The following is a 17,839-nucleotide window of genomic DNA, read 5'->3' as shown; positions in this document are numbered from 1 at the left end:
GACAGAGAATTAAGTATCGTCTACTGTTGATCTCTGCAGTGGCAGAAACAGAGTGGCTTCCAGGCCACCAAGTTGGCTTTGTATGAATCCCTTCTCTCACTGATGACATTATAATCTTTGCTACCAGCTGTATAGGTAAAGTAACTTAATTTCAGAATGGTGCTAATCCCTTGAGCAGTGGCTTGGGAGCAGCAAATTACTGCTGATAGGGAATACTTGAGTAGTGGAGCTGACAAATCTGTCATTCTGCTTCTGCATGGGATTCCTGATCTCTTCCTTCCTTTTGCTCCTGAATTATTTCCTCCTTTGTCCATTGTTTTTAAAAAAGTCTCACTAATTTATTTAAATGCGTTCATGAAGTGCTAATATTGTACAGTCACATATACCAGCAATTGAAAACAGCATAGTTGTATGAGAGGACATGCAGTTTTATTCTTGTGTAAAATAGCAAAAGGCCAGCACGAGGGAATCCACTTAACCTTCCCTGTCTTCTCCATGAGACCAAGTCTGCTTTTGCTGCTTTTACAAGGATGTAAACCAACAGGTGGCATCTCATTGAAGTGAACTCGCTTAAATCTGTTTAAAAAGAGAACATGCCCAGAGCCTAGCTTGTCAGCATACTTTTTTTTTTCTCCCCTTTCTGATGCTTTATTTATACAACTGCTTTTTATTTTGTTTGTTTTTAAGTAAGCAGTCTATACCTAGCAACACTGAACTGCATGGCAAAGAAGACTGCAGCTGATCAGCTTTTGCTGTTTCCAGCTCCTGGCACTGCAGCAGTGGAAAAGTACTGAGAACTTGAGGAGAATGGGGATAGTTCAGCCAAGTTTTTTTTTTTTCCTTAAAGATATTTAACTAAACAAGAAAAACAATGGAGCTCAGATGTATTGTGCAACTGGGTCTTTCTGCACCAGTGATAGATGAACCTGCAAAGGTGGAACTGAACTGTTTTAATTAAGCTAAAAAGTCCATCTACAGAAACTCTTGAGCTGCTCTAACAATGCAAGCAATGGTCTGTTCCTCAGCTGCTGCTCTTTTGCCATGTGGAGCATGCCCCAGAGTTGTGTCAAAGGCTCCATTATTCCAACAGTCTTTTTGCATTTTGATGTTCTCCCAAAATATACTCGGGTTTTGCTGGTATTACTTATGTTTACCTACTGAGACAGTTTGCCCATGTGCTAAATGTTTTCTGTCAGAATCTGCTTTCTGTTAAGTGTGCTGGTGTAAGTCTGCAGGGCTGACGCAGGCCCCATACACTTAACTTCCAATGCCTAAATTAATTCCCTGTGTTCTTCCTCCATACTGATATTCAGACACTGAAGTGTGTAACTTATTTTTTCCATTCTTCAGCATACCTAAGGATTTTTTGCACATTCCAAGGCTTATGGGTTTTTTCTGTACAGAACAGTGCTATTTATCGACTTTGAAATGTCGTTAATTGAAGGTTTGGTTCTCAGCCTCAGCATAAGCCTCAGCATAGTCTTTTTCTTTTTTTTTTTCTTTTTTTTAAGTAGCAGAGGCTGTCTGAGCCAATGGTAGTTCTGTGCCTCCTGTTCTACTAACTGCTAACCTGTTAAAGCTAGGAATAATACAGTATTTTATACATATATATAGGCTACCCAGTTTCTCCAGTTGCACGCTTGATTGGTTGCAGAGAAACGTCCAAAGGTGGAGGCAGCTTGCTAGCCAGTGCAATTGAATGCAGACACATCAGCACAAAACTTGATACAGAGAGGGCTGAGTGAATTGTTTGATGCTGCTCACATCTCTCTAATGCATGCGAGCTGCTTAACTCAACAAACAGCCAGCTTGAGGCTGTAGAGTATTGGAGCCTAACTGTGCTTCAGAGGTTTGGGCCTTGCAGGCCCTAGAGCTTGGACTGCCCATCTCTGTGCCCCTTATCAGGCTTGGGGATGTTTGCATGGAAGCCAGAAAGGAATAAAAAGGCCTTCCTCCCTATTCATCTGCTTTCAACATAGGAAATAGGCTTGGTTATCAGGAGGAGGGTGCTACCTCCAGATTCTTAGAGTTCATCCCTGCCAGTCCCGCTCCTGGCAATATTTACAGCTCTTCTGCCCCTTGCCAATCAACACCCTTTAGAAAGCTTACTGCAGTGAAAGTCAACTGCAGACAAAGTAAAAGACAGTTCATTTTAAAATTTCCTCCCTGTCTCAAGCTGTATTCCCTTTCCTCCTATTTCTGTTGTAGAAAGGGAGACTGTACAAAGCTCATCACTGTTGATGTTGATTTTTATATGGCAGCTGTTCATATGTTCTGGTGATTAGCAACAGTAAAAAGCCTTGAGGAAGATAGGCATGACATCAGAATCAGTTAAAGCTTCCCCTCATAAGAGCTTTATAATCTAAAGTTAGACAAAAGATCTAATGGAAGGACACTAATAGGATGTGGGTCAGACAGGGCTGAATACAAAGAAAGACGATGATCAGGTTGGTTCTGCTGAGTAGTTTGTTTGTTTGTTTTCTAACCCTGCTGTAACAAAACATTGAAGAAACAAAACCCAACTTCCTCACAACTACCACTTAGTTGGACAGACCTTTGTTTTCCCACACTAGCTACTGTCTGTTAGTCTGTTAGGTCTTCCCTTCTCCTGCACTGTCTAGCGCTCAGTACTACTGAGATTTTCAGCTTAGCTTGGATCTGAAAGAAAAACAGAGATGAACACTCAGAGTTTGTAACACAATCAGAGGAGGGAGCGTGATATGCAGCTAGGAGGAGTGGAGTAAGGGACAGAGCAATGTAAGGAAGGCCTGGGGTGGGCATCACAGCACTGTTCTGTCTTCTCTATGCCACACGGCCCTTGCACCTTCATCCCTTCTCAGCTCTGTGGTAACTTCTCCCTAGCAACGTTGCTGGGAGGAGGGGTGGAGAGCAAGGTTAGGGGGTTAAAAAGATGAACGGCTGGCTTGGACAGGAAATGAGGAGAAATAGCAAAGCCGGAAAGTCAGCTTTTGTGAAATCTGTCATTTAATCTACCCTGGGAAGGTCTCCTTACATTGCAGTATCCAGTCATCACAGCTCCTTTCTCTTTTCGTGGGTCATAAACACTGCCTCTGAGGTCCCAGCCACAAGAATAAGGGTGGGAAACCTCATGTTGTGCCTTACAATGGTAGACGTGATTACAAGCACAGACTGCTGCCTCTATGGGTCATTTTGTGCTGTGGACATATGATACCTAAGTTGGTCATTTAAACCACCTGTCTCATACAGCCGCATTACCAGACACCCCACAGCTTGGGTGCTGCTTCATCTGTCATCTGGGACAGGAGATGGAATGACATACATGAGCGCTTGCATTACCAGTTTCAATGCTAACCTGTCATCCTCATGAAATTCCCTTCGACCCCCTCTGACTAACAGCGAACAGAGGCACATGCATTATAGAGTGCAGCCTATCTGCTACAGGCTTCACGGGTCTCACTTCTTTTTCCTTTTCAGGTTACCAAAAATGAACGACAGGTGATGAAGCCATTGTATGACAGGTATCGCTTGGTCAAGCAGATCCTCTCCAGAGCCAACACCATCCCTATCATTGTGAGTAGAGCATTCTTTTGGGGGCTATTTCTTTGGTTTTGAGCTGGGGAAACGGGAATCACCACACTTTCACATACAACAGAATCACTGAGGCCAAGTCCCAACCTCTGTTATCACTCAAAGTCCAAGCAGATGAGTGAATCAATGACACACCGTATACTGAAGTCAGGCAAAGCTGGTCAGGGGACTCTAGTGCCCACCCATGAGCCATGGGGCACATCTCACCTTGTGTTGTTTCTCCTCTTTCCATTGGGCTGCTGCTGTTATTTCATCATCTTGTGTTTGGCTACAGCCTCACTTCCCTTTCCTTACCAACCCACTGTGAGCTGTAGGTCTTCCATGCTGCTTGGTTACGCAGGATTGTATGTCAGGAACATGGACTTGTGTGGGTCCCACAGGAGATACCCGTCTCTGACTGAGAGAAAGGGCCAACAGTCTCCTAACGCTTCATTTGTATTAAAGAGATCCTGCAATTGGTGGATGTTCCCTCATTCGATGTGGTGCTTTGGCAAGGAGGCACTGCCACCAGCAAGGAATCCAGTGCACCCCTCTAGGGAGCAAATGCACTATCTCTGATTTTAGACAACTTGTGTAGGCCACTTTTTAAAAATTATTTGATCTAAAAAATATACACAGAATACTTTTAGCCTGTCTATGGAAAGATAATTGTTTCATCATGGTTCCTGTTTACTCTGTCATGTATGATCCTGTACTTTTTTTTTGTTGTTCCCAAGCAGCACTTGTGTCCTGGCCATTTTTCGTAGACTGCCAGTGAAGTGAATAGACTGGCACAGCATTATTCAGTGCAGTCACACTGAGAAGTGGGTTTTCTTGTGCAAATAGTGGGAGGTCGTCCTGCATTTAAAACAAAACAAAAAGCTGTTCCTCTTTGAATATGCAAAGTACTCCCCAGAACGTGTGCGGTGAAGATGGTGCTGGCAATCAAGAAGGAAGAAACCATGTACTTGTGCATGGGCAGTTCAACACAAAGCTCTCAAAAGAGAGCTCAGGTCCTGTTTAGACACAAAACTGAAATTGCACAGTGGCCAGCAGAGGAGAGACAAGACTGGCTTTCCCCAGCTCCTTGAGTGAGAACAGTGAGAGGCTCATGCAGAGGCAGGATACATTTGAAAATCCATCTCTACATCATTAGACACTTCAGTAGGAAATCAAGCTCCTGGAAAGCGAGCATGGAGAGTCTAGCTGGGCTTACACTGTAGCTCCGGAGAGCCTACCAAATGTTGTGTGTGTGTATGGGCCTCAGGCTGGGGATTATTTTCTTGCAGCCTTTACTTTTGTAGCTCCTGCCCAGCTAGTATTCCAGCATCCAAGCTTTTTTCTTAAAAGTGTTTGGCAGCGATGTCCCTTGCTAAGCAACATCCTGAGAGAAAACAGCCCAAGGTTCAGGGGATTTGCCAGGCATGTTTTTCTTCTTTAAGAAATAGATTTCTCCTGATGGTCCATCGATGAGCTGAGAGTGAATGTGTGGGTGAGAATGAGCTGAGAGCAGGTGGTGGAGGAGAAAGGGGTTCATAATGTAACATACTTGTTAACACCTGTCACAGGGTTCCCCCTCCAGCAAGCGGAGAAGCCCTTTGCTGCAGCCAATTATCGAGGGCGAAACAGCTTCCTTCTTCAAGGAGATAAAGGTGAAGACCTCCAGCTGCTAACTAATTGCTCAGTTTGCATCAATTTTCCCCTTATACCAATGAAAGAGAATGATCGATATTTTTTTCCATCAGTGTTGATTTTTTTGCAGTGTCCTCCTGAAAAATCAGTAGCTGCTTTAAGCCTCACCAGTTCTGATCAAATTCTTCCCTTGTTGTAGATAAGACTACAGTATTTCCTTGGCTTTGCATTCTTTCCCATCCTTCTCCTTCCCCCTCCACCTGCACATAATATATTTTATTTTGCTTTTTTTAAAAAAAATCACAATTACCTTTGTACCTTGCTTTTTTCTTGCTTTCCTCCTTTCTTTTTAATGACACTAACTTGTTTTGTAGTAGTTTCTCTCACTCCAAAGCTCTGTGGCTTGCACACAGCACCATGGCGGGAATGAGTTCTCACAAAACTAACGCTCGCGCGTGGAGCCAACCAGGGCACTTACGGGATCCTTACCTACTCCCATTCACGTGCTTATTTTATCCAGGGCTCTCTGTGACCACCCTGTGAAGGGTATTTCTAATCAAGTCACATGAGGATGGAAGTAAGAACAACTCAGTTTTGCTAGTTAACACTTGGTCAGATTTGGATGGCAGGATTGTTGTGTTTCTTTCTTGTGCTGCTGTGGGGTAGTAATTCTTGGTGGTGAAGACCGCTATAGTATTGGGCCTTCTTCCCCTGAGTAGGGAAGTCCAATGGTTGACCAGGACACACAGCATGGAGCTGGGCCCTGGCTTGCTCTCGTTACCCTTGCAATGTAATGGGAAAAATGTGCTTCAGCCCACTTGGGTCATTTATCCATTGTCCAGACAGAGTTTGGTTAATGGTGTAAATACTGCAGACCTAGACATCCAAGATGATGTGATTATTAGTCAAATAAAGTAGATTGTATATTAATGGACTATTCAAGGCACATATTCATTAAAACCAGATTGCAGACTGAAGATGTTAAGCTGCTGTTTGGAGGCTGGTTTATCATCACTGAGCTCTCTGCATTTTCTAGATAACTGCTGGATCAAATCTGCAGTAGTGGCCTGGTGGGGTATATTTTTGTTTGGTTTTGTTTTTTTTCTTTCAATGTGTCCTCTATTTTTCACCTATGCTTGCAACTAGAGTCAAAACTTACAGCTGTCAATTATGGTGATCTCTGAGCAGCACGGCTGGTGCTGCGCCAGGGCAGCATTGCAGCAAGCTCAGCAGTGTCCCGCAGGGAATACAAACCTTGAGAAGTTTCTGACTGAAGATCTGGGTGACAGCCTTAAGAGCATTAACACTTACGTGCCTATTAACACTTAAAGGGGGCCCTGTGAAGCTGCATGTGGTAGCTTTGCACTGAACTACACTCAGAACGAAAGAGAGGAAATTGCCAAAAGGCCCCAAAACTTGCCCCCTGCATAGGTCCACTATGGGCAGAGCACTGCCTAACTTGACAGGCCCCTGACACTGTTGGGTTTTTCAATTTTGGGTGGGTTTTTTGAAGCATTTGGGAGTGTTGGGTAAGAGCTTGAAAGGAAATTTGAGGTGAAGCCTTACCAAGCGTTTGGGTACAATATCTTTAATATTGTCAGTGTTGAAAAAAATCATTGGGAAGCTTGCTTGCTGGGAGTGCTGATGATGGGATACTCTGGGGATTTTATATTTGTAACTCCGGAAAATTTAAATGCCTCATGATTGCCTGAAGATCCAAGCAGGTGCAAGCCAAATGGATCTAGCCAATGAAGATCATTCTGGTTCAAGGTGTAAATGCCAGTTCAAGTTTAAAATAAGATTCCCATGAGAGACTTGTTTAAAGCGAAGGCCTTAGATGGCAGTTTCCATTTGAGTTCTCGCTCAGAATCCTTTTAATTCACTCCTTTGTTTTAAACAGCAAAATGCTTTAAGAGATCTTGTGACAGCCAGATGTAGTGTTTTGGCACCAAGGTCTAAACAAGTGAAATTTCTACGCTTTCTTTTCCTCCCATGGGCTTCCATTGGCAGGAGGCTTGCTCCTGAGCTCTGGGCCAGAGTAATCATTGCTGGCTTCGGCGGTGTGCTGGTCCCCTGGAGTGCGGCAAGCAAGACGGGCTTGTGGGCGTCTGTGGGGAAGACACCTTGCATCCGTCCTCGGGAGCAGTTTGTCACACTGCTTATGAAAATTGTCCCTTTCCTTTCTCTCCAGAAGAGGAATTCAGAAGCAACTTGCTCTTCCAGGAAAGGGCACAGGAGCTCCTTCTTTGGTGCCAGAGAGATTCCCCTAAAATAAAGCATCCCATTTTTACTGCTTAGATTGACTTAGCAGATCCTCCTCCATGCTACAGCAGGATTGGCGTTCTCCTGCTTCAGTCCTAGTTGCCCTTACCCGGCAGGGCAGGATGGCACGCGTGGGGACTGGTAAATGGCAGTGAGCAATGGTCTCCCCTCCCCAACCCAGCCTGACGTTGTTTGCAGGGTTTAAGGACAGTACGTGTCTGCTGTTTTATGTCTTCTGTTTAAAATATATAATTTACATCTGGATAAATGGTCTTATCTAATCATATGCTAAGTATTGCTTTAACTTTCTCAAGTTCCCTGCAGATTTTCCTGAGATGTATTCAAACTTCTCTATCTTTTGTTTTTATTATCACTCAAAACTTCTCCCCAGCTAATCTTGTTTTAGATCCTCAAGCCTCTATCTTGGCTGTAGTTCTCAGCTTTGCATTGCATTTTCATGGCCTAGAGCTTTAACATAAAAGTAAAACTCTGGGCAAACTCTGATTTCATCTAAATGTATGCATTTATAAATCACTGACTTTGAGGATTTAATGGGACTATGCCAGGTCCTAGGTTACTTTCTCCCTTTCTGCTTGAAATAGGGGGGTAATCTCTTAGGAATAATTGAACTGTTCACAAGGAATCGCATGAAAAAAGTAAAGAAAATGTCTTCTTTTGATCCCAGTGCAACAATGTATTTTTGCATACACCTGAAGACTTCAATGATATTAGCCCTCAAAAGCTTTTAAAGATACGCATGTGCTTAGATCCTTCCTGGCTAGAGTTACATGGTTTTAAAATAAATATATATACACATACATACATATTTAAGAGACTTACTGTCCATGCTGGCATTTATTACCTTCCTCTAATGCTCATGCCTCATTCCTTATATTAAGGTTGAAAACTGCCTTCTAGAAATGTCTCTGTAAGTAAGAGAAAACTGGGCCGTGTTCCCTGATAATCCAGATGATTTCTGGACAGTGTCGCAGGACAAGCCCAACGTTTGAGAACGCTATGAATTAGCAAGTATCAAGTGTAGCAGAGACTTTCAAATCTTGTGCCTGTAAATTTTGCAAAAAATTTGAACGCAACCAATTCATCAGTGTACTTTGGGGAAATTGCACGGGGCAGAGTGTTTCCACTCCAACTTTTAGTGTATTCCAGCTAAATGGTACAGAGCTGATGTCGGGAACACGTTAGCAACAGCAGTCCTTTTACAGTCAGTCATATCCCACATTTGGGCCATTGAAAGACTGATCTGAGCTCATTGATATCACTGTACGAGCATTTGAGGTCTTGAATTCAGCCATTAGAGAGAGCTGTTGAGCTGCATCTATTGGGAGAATATTTCGCATTTTAACCTGGCAATCTGTGTGCTGCAGGTGTATTTGCAGGGAAACGTAGAGGATGGCTGGTATGCTTTAGGCTATATTCATAATGACTGTAAGTGTTTTTATTTACATCAGAACACATAAATTAAACAAACAGATTGCTAAGAACCCCAGGTATTTTTTCACTCAGTTTTGTTGCCCTGGGTCTCTTTAACCAATCTGAGTTGGTGGCTGCAGTTTCTCTGACATGCTTTGGGTATAGGGTATCTTACTGGTGGTCTTCTGGTGTCCCGTATTGCTTAGCAATTAAAGTGTCTGCTCTGCCTATCCAATTTTCATATCTGTTCCCCAGTGCATGTGGTGAAAGGAGGTACTTGTTTCTGAGAAGGGAAGCAGTAACCTATTCTGTTACGGGGGTGCTCTGTCCCTCTCTGTAGGAGGAAGAGGAGGGGTCTGAGGAGGACAGCAATGTGAAGCCAGATTTCACAATTACCATGAAAACAGATTTCAACGTGCGTAGCTTCTTGGATCAACTAGAAGATGATGCTGACGGCTTTGTTTCCCCAGTGGATGATAAGATGCCATCTAGGAGCAATCAGGATATGGGGCTTTCAAATCTTCATGAAGCATCCATGTATGTTGAATTCATAGGCAACTTCAAAAAGTTATTTCTTGCTAAGATAGCATTTTATTTGTCAGAAGAGTGTCTAGATCTTTTTGTTTCCATTTATGATCTGAGTCAGAAGGTTTTGTGCTTTAATTTTTAAATGCAATAGACCCTCAATATGAAAGGGTTTCGGAAGAAACTGCCTTGTCCTGATACTGATACTTAACTTCTGCAGCTTTGGATTCTAGCACTAAATAGTAGCTCCACTTCACCAGTGGCAAGCCTTTATCATGAAAACAACCCTGTAAGTCTACAAGGTTTTTCAGGTTTTGGAGAGGTCAAGTTGAACTAGCTTTGCTAGTTTGAAGCACCTAGGTCTGATGCAAACACACGTAGGCCATAGCCTTAAGTCGTGACCATTGAGTCTTGATCCTATAAAAGTCACCAAACTCAGACCCATCTTCAGCAAGTAAGTTTCACAGAAGTTAGTGCTGAATTGCAAAATGCATGCTTGACCTTCTTAGAGGCTTCAGCTTAAGTGTATGATTGTTCTGCTGAGCTAAATTAAGAGAGCTTTTTGCTGCAAGTAATATCAGGTTGCCAGAGCTGCTTGCAGGAGCAGGTCCATTGCTTGGTATATGTACAACCATACATTTGTAGATTTACTGTATGTTTCCTGTTATAATTGTGTACATACCTATAATCTTGTTTATATTTAAACCCAACAGCCCTGAACTCCTAGAGCAGCTCCAAGAAGTCAGGGAAGAGAAAAAGCGAATCAGAAAAAAATTGAGAGACTTTGAAGATAATTTTTTCCGGCAAAATGGAAGGTAATAATTTCTCAGCTGTCTTTCTGTCCTTCAGCTACTTTTAATCTGTTTGGCATCTGCAAAGACCTCCAAATATGGAAAGTTACCTGAATTCACTATTACATATTTCTTCATCATCAGTGTTTTACCCACATTCTTTATAGTTGCCAATTAAAATGAATTACTTCTCGCTTGCCCCCACAAAGAACTTCAGGGACCACGGCCTCTTTGAAAACTTTGTCTTAGGACAAGCAGTGGGAAGCAAAAGTACAGATTGTGAAAATCCAGCTGCTTCAATCACAGCTGACCAGAATGGTGGAAGAGTTTATCAGGGATAAAATAATTATGTTTTTTCCTAATGATGTATGTTTACATTTCTATCCTAATCTTGCTTGTCTGTGAGGTATTCAGACACTAGTTTAACAAGTATTTGTGCTTTAGTGTAGCTGGGTTTATTGTTTTCAGGAAACATCCCTCATTAATGAGCTGATAGAATGTTTTAATGTATTTATACTCTTAAATTATCTTGTTGGTTTCTTGCTGCTAGCCATCATCCTTATAGGTTCTTGTAAAATCACTGAAAACTTAGAAGTTTCATGTAAGCTAAGAGAAATCTGATCAGATATCATCCTCCTCTTCACAAGTGTGCCTGTGTTCATGTAAGTGATGTGGTGCCAAGCCAAGAGAGGCTGTATTTTATTTTGCCATGCTAGCAAGCTGACATTCAGATGGCTCCTGAAATGTTTTTCAGCTGTTTTGTAGAGGCTGGCAATTTCAGAGAAGTAGGGCATGCTTCAAGTAGGGTTTTGCATTTGGTACCATGGGATTGTGTTCAACCTCGATATGCAAGCGTTCCATGCTTTGTTGGAGCAGTTTGTTAGCCCCTCTGTTTTTGGTTGGTTGGTTGTTGGGTTGGTTTTTTTCCCTCTCAAAGGATAAAAGGTTTGGTTTTGTTCCCTGATGGGGAGTGGAGGAGAGGAGCTGCTTTTTAAGGTCATCTTGGGCGACAGAGGGAGGCTGCTGAGGGAAGATGTCATGTTACAGAAATGCTCATGATCTGCTTTCACTCCCACTAGGAACGTGCAGAAAGAAGACCGCACTCCTATGGCTGAAGAATACAATGAATACAAGCAGATTAAGGCCAAGCTGAGGCTGCTGGAGGTCCTGATCAGTAAAAGAGATATTAGCTCCAAGATCATGTAAAGGAGGAGATTGTTTTTGCCAGTAAACAAAGAAGAGAGAGCACCAAATGGACAAATGCATGAAGTGGATGCAGTGGGAGCCTGGCTGGGGAGAGCTGAGGAGCTCCCTGGGAACTGAAGGGCCATTCCCAGAGGCGGGAGGGGAAGGAAAGGTGGCTTTCCATCACTCTCTACACTTGCTGTTGCCCACTTTCTCCAGGCCTGATGCCCAAAATGGAGTTTGCCAGTGTAGGAGACATGACGCTGCGCTCAGTGACTTCAGTGAAGGGATCCTTCTGTTTTGATTTGCTTACAGATCCTGTAATATTTAGACTGTCAAAGGCAGCCATGCTATTCTTTTTCCCAGGATATCCTAGCAAGAGACAAAGTAGGATGAATAGTGATTAAATCATCAAATAGCTTCTACTTTAGTTTAACAGGCAAGTGCCCTGACTGATCTTATGTGAAGGCAGAAGTCAGCACCAAGACTGTTGTTCTCTTGTAGCTACAGTAAAGATTGCTCAGACTTTTGACCTGACTGTTTGGAGTCCAGCATCTTCCTTTGCTCTAGATAAATGCTGTAAGAATCTCCCAGTCATCACTCAGAGATGGTATAAGTTACAGTTTTGCCTAGGCTTGAGTTGGGTTTTCTTCCCACTTTTTTGATGGCCACTTCGACTGAAGTAGAAGAAAGTACTTGCATGTCTGGGAGAGCAAAGAAAATGAGCCATGCAGCAAGGTTCTTGCCAGCTCATTCTACTTGGAAGGCGATACTGTAACATTATGACCATGTTCAGGCAACTGGGAAGAAAAGAGGTTTTAAAAGCTTTAGGTCAGAATCCCTTGGGATTTTGGTAGCTGATTGGTTAAATGTCTGGTGTCCAATATCTGGAAGGTATCTGGAAGACCCACCCCATTTGATGCAGACGTAAGAGTCCAAGCTGAATAGTCCATGTGAGTGTCATACGTACTTACTAGCCTAAATTTTGTTCTTTACGTACGCCATCAGTCAGACTATGTGGGCTGCAGCAATGACACTGTGATGGTGGCAACAGAGGATGGTCTTTTCTTCCCAGTGTGTATTGGTGGTATACCAGCACAGAGGATTCTGCAGGGAACTGAAAGCCTAGAGCCATGCTCTGCCTATAGAAAGGGCCTATGTCTCAGGTGCAGGTTTTGACAATTCAGCATTTTTCGAATTAGTTTATGACTTTCAGAAAATAAAGTGCCAAGACAGTTGGTTCAGGTGCTCATGTTGGACAAATGCTGCCTGAAGGAGTGAAAGGCAGCGAGTTCAGGAACGCACCAAGTAACCGAGGGCTCACAGTACTGCAGTCCCAGGCCACCTGGGCTTGCTCTCCCACTCCAGAGGCTTGTGTGCACCAGCTCACTCTGCCCCAAGCCAGGGCTCAACCCTGATGTCCCAGGGAGAGCATTTCTGTAATGCTTTCTTTTGCTTTGATCCCCTGGGGAGCTAACATGTAGAAGCCAAATGGCTGAGATCAAATGTGGTGCTAGTTGTCATAGTCAGGCTTCATGCTGGAGGAGGCGAGAAGAGGACTTCCAGAACAAATTCTCCCCCTTCCTTCTTTATATGGGCAAGTGGGCTCACAAATAGATTCTGTTTGGGTTGTGGTACTTAGACTTAACCCCTTCCACTTGCTGTATGTGCTATGTTAATTCTTGCCAAAACTGATGCTGAGGGTGTTTTGGCCTCTTCAGGGTCCCTTAAACACTTCAGAAGGTGACCTTCTCCCAGTGGGTTTGCACATGGCCATTTCTAGTCTGGGTGGGTAAGGCAGTGATGTATGTTAGTTAGTGAAGGCACTTAGGAGGGGGACTCCAAGGTGGTTGGGTTTTGGGTTTGGGTTTTTTTTTTTCGCTGACTGCAGAATTGCCCTTTCTATATAAAATCAGTGAAGACTGAATTTTGCATTTCCAAAGTCTGGAGGACTTGTGTGCTGACCTGGGGCTTGGCTTTTCAGAGATGCTGAGTTTCCATCATTGAGAGATGCAGGGCTCTGCCTCTGCAAAACTGATCCTTTGGGTGTGTTAACTGGGCTGACAAACAGGCTCAAAAACTGCTTTTGAAGATGTTTGACTGGAAGGGAAACCTCGCCAGGGTAAACCCCTGTCTGAACCCAGGGCAGCCCAGGAAATCAGAGCTGTGCCTTTGTCCTTCCACCTGCTGTTACAGGCTCTTCCTCTCAGAGTCTGTAGTCAGCTCTCCGTAGTTATTTTAGGTATAGCCACTGAGCCAAACTGGCTGTGGTGTCACTCTACTAGTAGAAGTGTGGGATGAGAAAGGATGTTGGGTTACCAAAATGTCCTTAGCGCTGGCTCAGTTTTGTATTGTTCAGGCCCAGTTCATCAAAGCAAAAATATGCATGGTGAGCATGTGCCTAAAGCTGGTCTGCCTTTGGGATTTTGCTGAATTAAAATGGACTAAAGCTTGGGCGTTTTGCTGAGTCTGGGCCTGGACATCTTTATATGGACAAGAGAAGCAGTTTCAGTCCTTTCTTCATAGTCATACATTTTTCCAGTGGGCCAAGGCTTCCCAGGAGTATGTTTTCTCTGCTTATTTTTAAAAGCCTGTTTGCACTGTGTACTGATAAATTATCTGTTTTGCTGGGTTTTGCCCCTGACAAATCTTGATAAATGATATGTAGGGAACAGTCCATTTTATTTTTAAACTGATGAGATTGTAGCATTTTCTGATGCTTAGTTACTGCTGTTTACATGGTATATTGCTAGAATTTCAGATAGTTTATATGAAATGTAAGTACAATTATGCACTTTAGAGAGTTTATATTTTTGAACTTTGAAAGCTAAAGTAACAAAACCTGTTAACTGAGATTGTACATTAAAAGAAAAAAAACCACACCTAGCCATCTCTCTTTTTAAACTGTTCTTTTCAAGTCTTTCCCGGTGGCAAAAAGAAAAAAAACCCACATCATCTGCCTAGTTGTGAGGGGAACTGCTAGGAAAGACTATTGTAGAGAAGAAGTGAATTTTAAAATTCTAGTCCTGGAAAGATGCGTACAAATGCTCAACTTTCTGTACTGGGTTTACAGATGCTGTGACTCCCGTCTCCCAAGCCTGCACAGGAGGAGGGCTCCAAGACCTAAGCACTAAAATGTTGTCTTTGTATCTCCCACAGATGATTTGACTTCCCACTAACCACAAATAGCCAGAAATGACGTTTGCCCTGCCACACTCCTCTAAGTCAATCCAAGCAACATATGTGTGTTTTGTTTGATGATTTGTCTATGCCAACATCGATGACTATTGATTGGAGAACATTAAATACAAGACTGTGTTTTTAAAAGGTGTGAAGTACTGTACAAAAATGTACTTTGTGATATAAATAGCTGTTTAGTTTATACCTGTTTCCATGTCGCTAGAACAAACTGTCTGCTGTAGAATGGCAGTACGGTCTGTTAGGCTTCCCATCCACTGGGGCCATTTCAGACATGCATGTCTGCGTGTTACCACATTGTGGTATAATAAATCACTGCAGTTTATTTAAATGATGACAATGAACGGGTTGTGGACAAAATAAGATTGCAAGAGTTAAAGACAGAGGAAAAACTTGTTATTCTTACAAGTTGCATTTGGTTTTGTTCTGTTTACTCCTGAGTAAACAGTCAAATAATGGATGTTTATGTTAAAGGCAGTGAAATTAAAGCATCACATCTTTTAATCATTCTGCTAAGACATCGGTTGTTATTCCTGGTATGTGCAAGTTTCAGAGGGTAAGTGCTGCCTGAAGTTCTGCAGCCTGAGGTGCTTCCAGAGTCCTCTTCGGAGATGTTTCCAAATTGGTGATTCTCCAGTGCTTGAAACGAGCTGCTGAGGTGAGAGCCAGGCTGTAGCCTGTGACTGTCCCCACAGTGCCCAGAGGCAAAGCTCGCCCTGTTTGCGGAGCCGTGCCAGCTGCTGGCCCAGTGCTGGGATTGAAGTGCTGGCCGGTCAGCGGGGCCCTCCCAGGGCTGCGCTGTTGCCCTTGCCACCGGTGGCCCTTGTTGGGTGGTGGCAACCCCGCAGAAGCCACAAGGTTTTGTCTCGCGTGAGACCAGCTGGTGCTTGGTGTGCATAACAGGGTGCAGAGTTGTAGTTCAGCTTGTTCTTCAACTTACTTCGGCTTCGCTATTTCTGTTTCCCATCTCTCGGGGAAGGGATCCAAGGAATTCTGGCTGCTGGGGAGGGAATTTGGATCCAGGTTCGTTTCTCTAAGCCAAGGCACAGGAGGGGATTTTGCTTGCTTATGTGCAGATGAAGTTAATTTTGCATTTGAAAACTGCAACGAGTGATGCATTCAGTGACCCTCTCGTGTGGGATAACTCGGTGGAAGTGGTGGCTCGCTTCCTTCCTATCTCTGGATGCTGCCATGTTCCTGAAGGGCAAAAAGACCCATATCCCAGTGGGTGCATTCACAAAGTGCCTTACGGTTTGGCAGATGCTGATTCCAGCAATGTGCCCTGCATGTCTTCGTGGAAATTGGCAAAGCTGAGCTACGTGAGCGTGCAGACTGCACCTGAACGAGACGTAAGCAGTTCAGGGCAATAATGGGGTATGATTGTGAGACTATAATAGCACAGGAATGTATATAGAGACGGTTAAGATGTTTTGAAGGGCTTTCAGGACTTTGTTTAGCTGCTGTTTAGTAGTTGTTGATGACAAAGCAGAACTCATAGCTTGCTCTAATGCTTTTGCTTAACGTTGACCTATTCTCTGATTGGAGGAATAGGAAGATTTGGAAAGCCCCAGACCCAGTTTGAGCCAGGAAAAGGAGATATAGTAACCACTAGCCTAAAAACCAGGAAAGAACCTGCCTAGAGACGAGAAAAAGGCCCCAATGAGAGAGAAGATGACCCCAGACCTGAATATTACTGTTGGACCAGACTATGGTGTGAGGGACAGGAACTTAGATTGTAAGAGTATAATTGCCCGGGAATTTTAGTGTTTGGGGTCCCTCTCCAGAGGAGCCCAGCTCAAGCAGTCTAAATTTGTGCACCATAGCTGGAGTAAATCATGGTTTTTATTTTGAAGGCCTTGATCAGAGATTCTGCTTTGGGGAACCTAGGGTCAAGCCCAAGGGAAGAAGCAGTGCCTGAGGGTGTCTGTGTGCGTGAGGAGTCGAAAGGGGCACCCATGGGCTCACTGGAGTCGCCTGCTGCGAAGGGACTCTGGTCCTACCGGTCAAAGTCTGAGGTTGGGTGTGTGCAACTGACTCCTTGAGTGGTGGGTGAATGCTTGGGCAGCGGCTTCTCCCTCAACAGTGTGTTACAGAAAGTGCTGTTAGCACCAAGAGCACCAGCAGAACCAGAGCGAAAGCTGGGCCATGTGCCTGTTGCACGCCTGGTGGGCTGGGCTGATCTCATGGTTGTGCGCTGGGAAGTGATGTTGTTTATTTGCCCTTGGGAAACAGTCTGGTGGCTCACATGCACGGACCATGCCAGAGCCTGACCCTGTAGCTGGTGAGGTTAGCCATCTCCTTACTGACTCCAGCAGGACAACCCTTGGTGTGAGGCATGTCCTTGGTACGTGTGCCAGCACTTGCTGGGGCTCAGCTCTACCAAACCCTTTGGCGTGCATTTTGTGATACTGGTCCGACTGCAAAATTTTTACATGTCTGGAGAGAAATCTCTCCCTACATCCGAGTCAGCCAAATCCCTTTCTCATTCCTCTGAAGAGTAGCTGCATTTCTTACTTCCTGCCTCTGTGGTCCCTGCTTAGGAGGGGGTGAGCTGTATTAATGCTAAATGTGATGACATTCTTCTGCTAAACAGGATCTGTAGGGGTTCAGGGACAGAGGAGATCTCTTTCTGCAGGGGATTTCCCTTGCAAATATTTAAATAACGCATAAAACAACAGTTTTCCAGCCATAAATTGTAAATTGAGAGTCCAGCTACTGCAACAGCTAGGAAGCTTATTCTCTCTAAGTGCAATGGGTGAAATCCTGGCCCTCCTGAAAGCAAGTCTTGCTGTTGGTTTTGCAATACTCCTCAACTGCACTTAAGCATTTCTGGTTTTTTTTAAGAAAGGAGTAATGAAGTTAGCCCAGCCTCAGCTGGCTGTGATGAACTCCTCCTTGCCACTTCTTGAATAAAAAAAAAAGGAGGACTGAAATTCTCACAGACTGAGGCAAAAATAAATTTTGCACTGGTTTCAATACCTGGGAAAGTACAAAAAGTAACCCAGAGTTGGTGGAAGGGGAGTAAGCTGGGCAGAGCATGCTCAGTGAATCATACTAGCTTAATTTTGCTGATGTTTGTAGCCTGCGATGGCTACATCCGTGAGAGGCAACAAGCAGATGCAAAACAAGAGTGAGCCAGGCTGACGGCAAAGCAGGATCTCCTGGGCTCCTCCTGTGTCTCCTTGGGGGGCTTTCAAGGTACTGTTGCCTTTGACCATCCCAGCGTGCAGTGCCGAAGGCCCTTTTCTTGGGATGCGAGACATAAA

General features: G+C 43.9%; 1 protein-coding gene across 13 annotated transcripts in view; it reads left to right on the top strand.

The window, feature by feature from the left end:
• Positions 1-14,257, top strand: part of FAM13A (family with sequence similarity 13 member A) — a 142,539-nt gene extending 128,282 nt beyond the window's left edge. For 12 of the 13 annotated variants that reach the window (XM_075030465.1, XM_075030482.1, XM_075030493.1 and 9 more), the window contains 5 exons: positions 3,457-3,552; positions 5,118-5,201; positions 9,215-9,411; positions 10,113-10,214; positions 11,270-14,257. In XM_075030465.1, the coding sequence (XP_074886566.1) occupies positions 3,457-3,552; positions 5,118-5,201; positions 9,215-9,411; positions 10,113-10,214; positions 11,270-11,396 (606 nt within the window). In that variant the 3' untranslated portion in view covers positions 11,397-14,257. The remainder of the gene's footprint in view (positions 1-3,456; positions 3,553-5,117; positions 5,202-9,214; positions 9,412-10,112; positions 10,215-11,269) is intronic. The other variant, XM_075030438.1, reaches the window with a different exon arrangement.
• The last annotated feature ends 3,582 nt before the right edge of the window (positions 14,258-17,839 follow it).

Source organism: Buteo buteo, chromosome 1, assembly GCF_964188355.1.
Source record: "Buteo buteo chromosome 1, bButBut1.hap1.1, whole genome shotgun sequence".
Lineage (NCBI taxonomy): Eukaryota > Metazoa > Chordata > Aves > Accipitriformes > Accipitridae > Buteo > Buteo buteo.
Note: the sequence above shows the minus strand (reverse complement) of the source record. Positions and strands in the feature narration are given on the sequence as shown.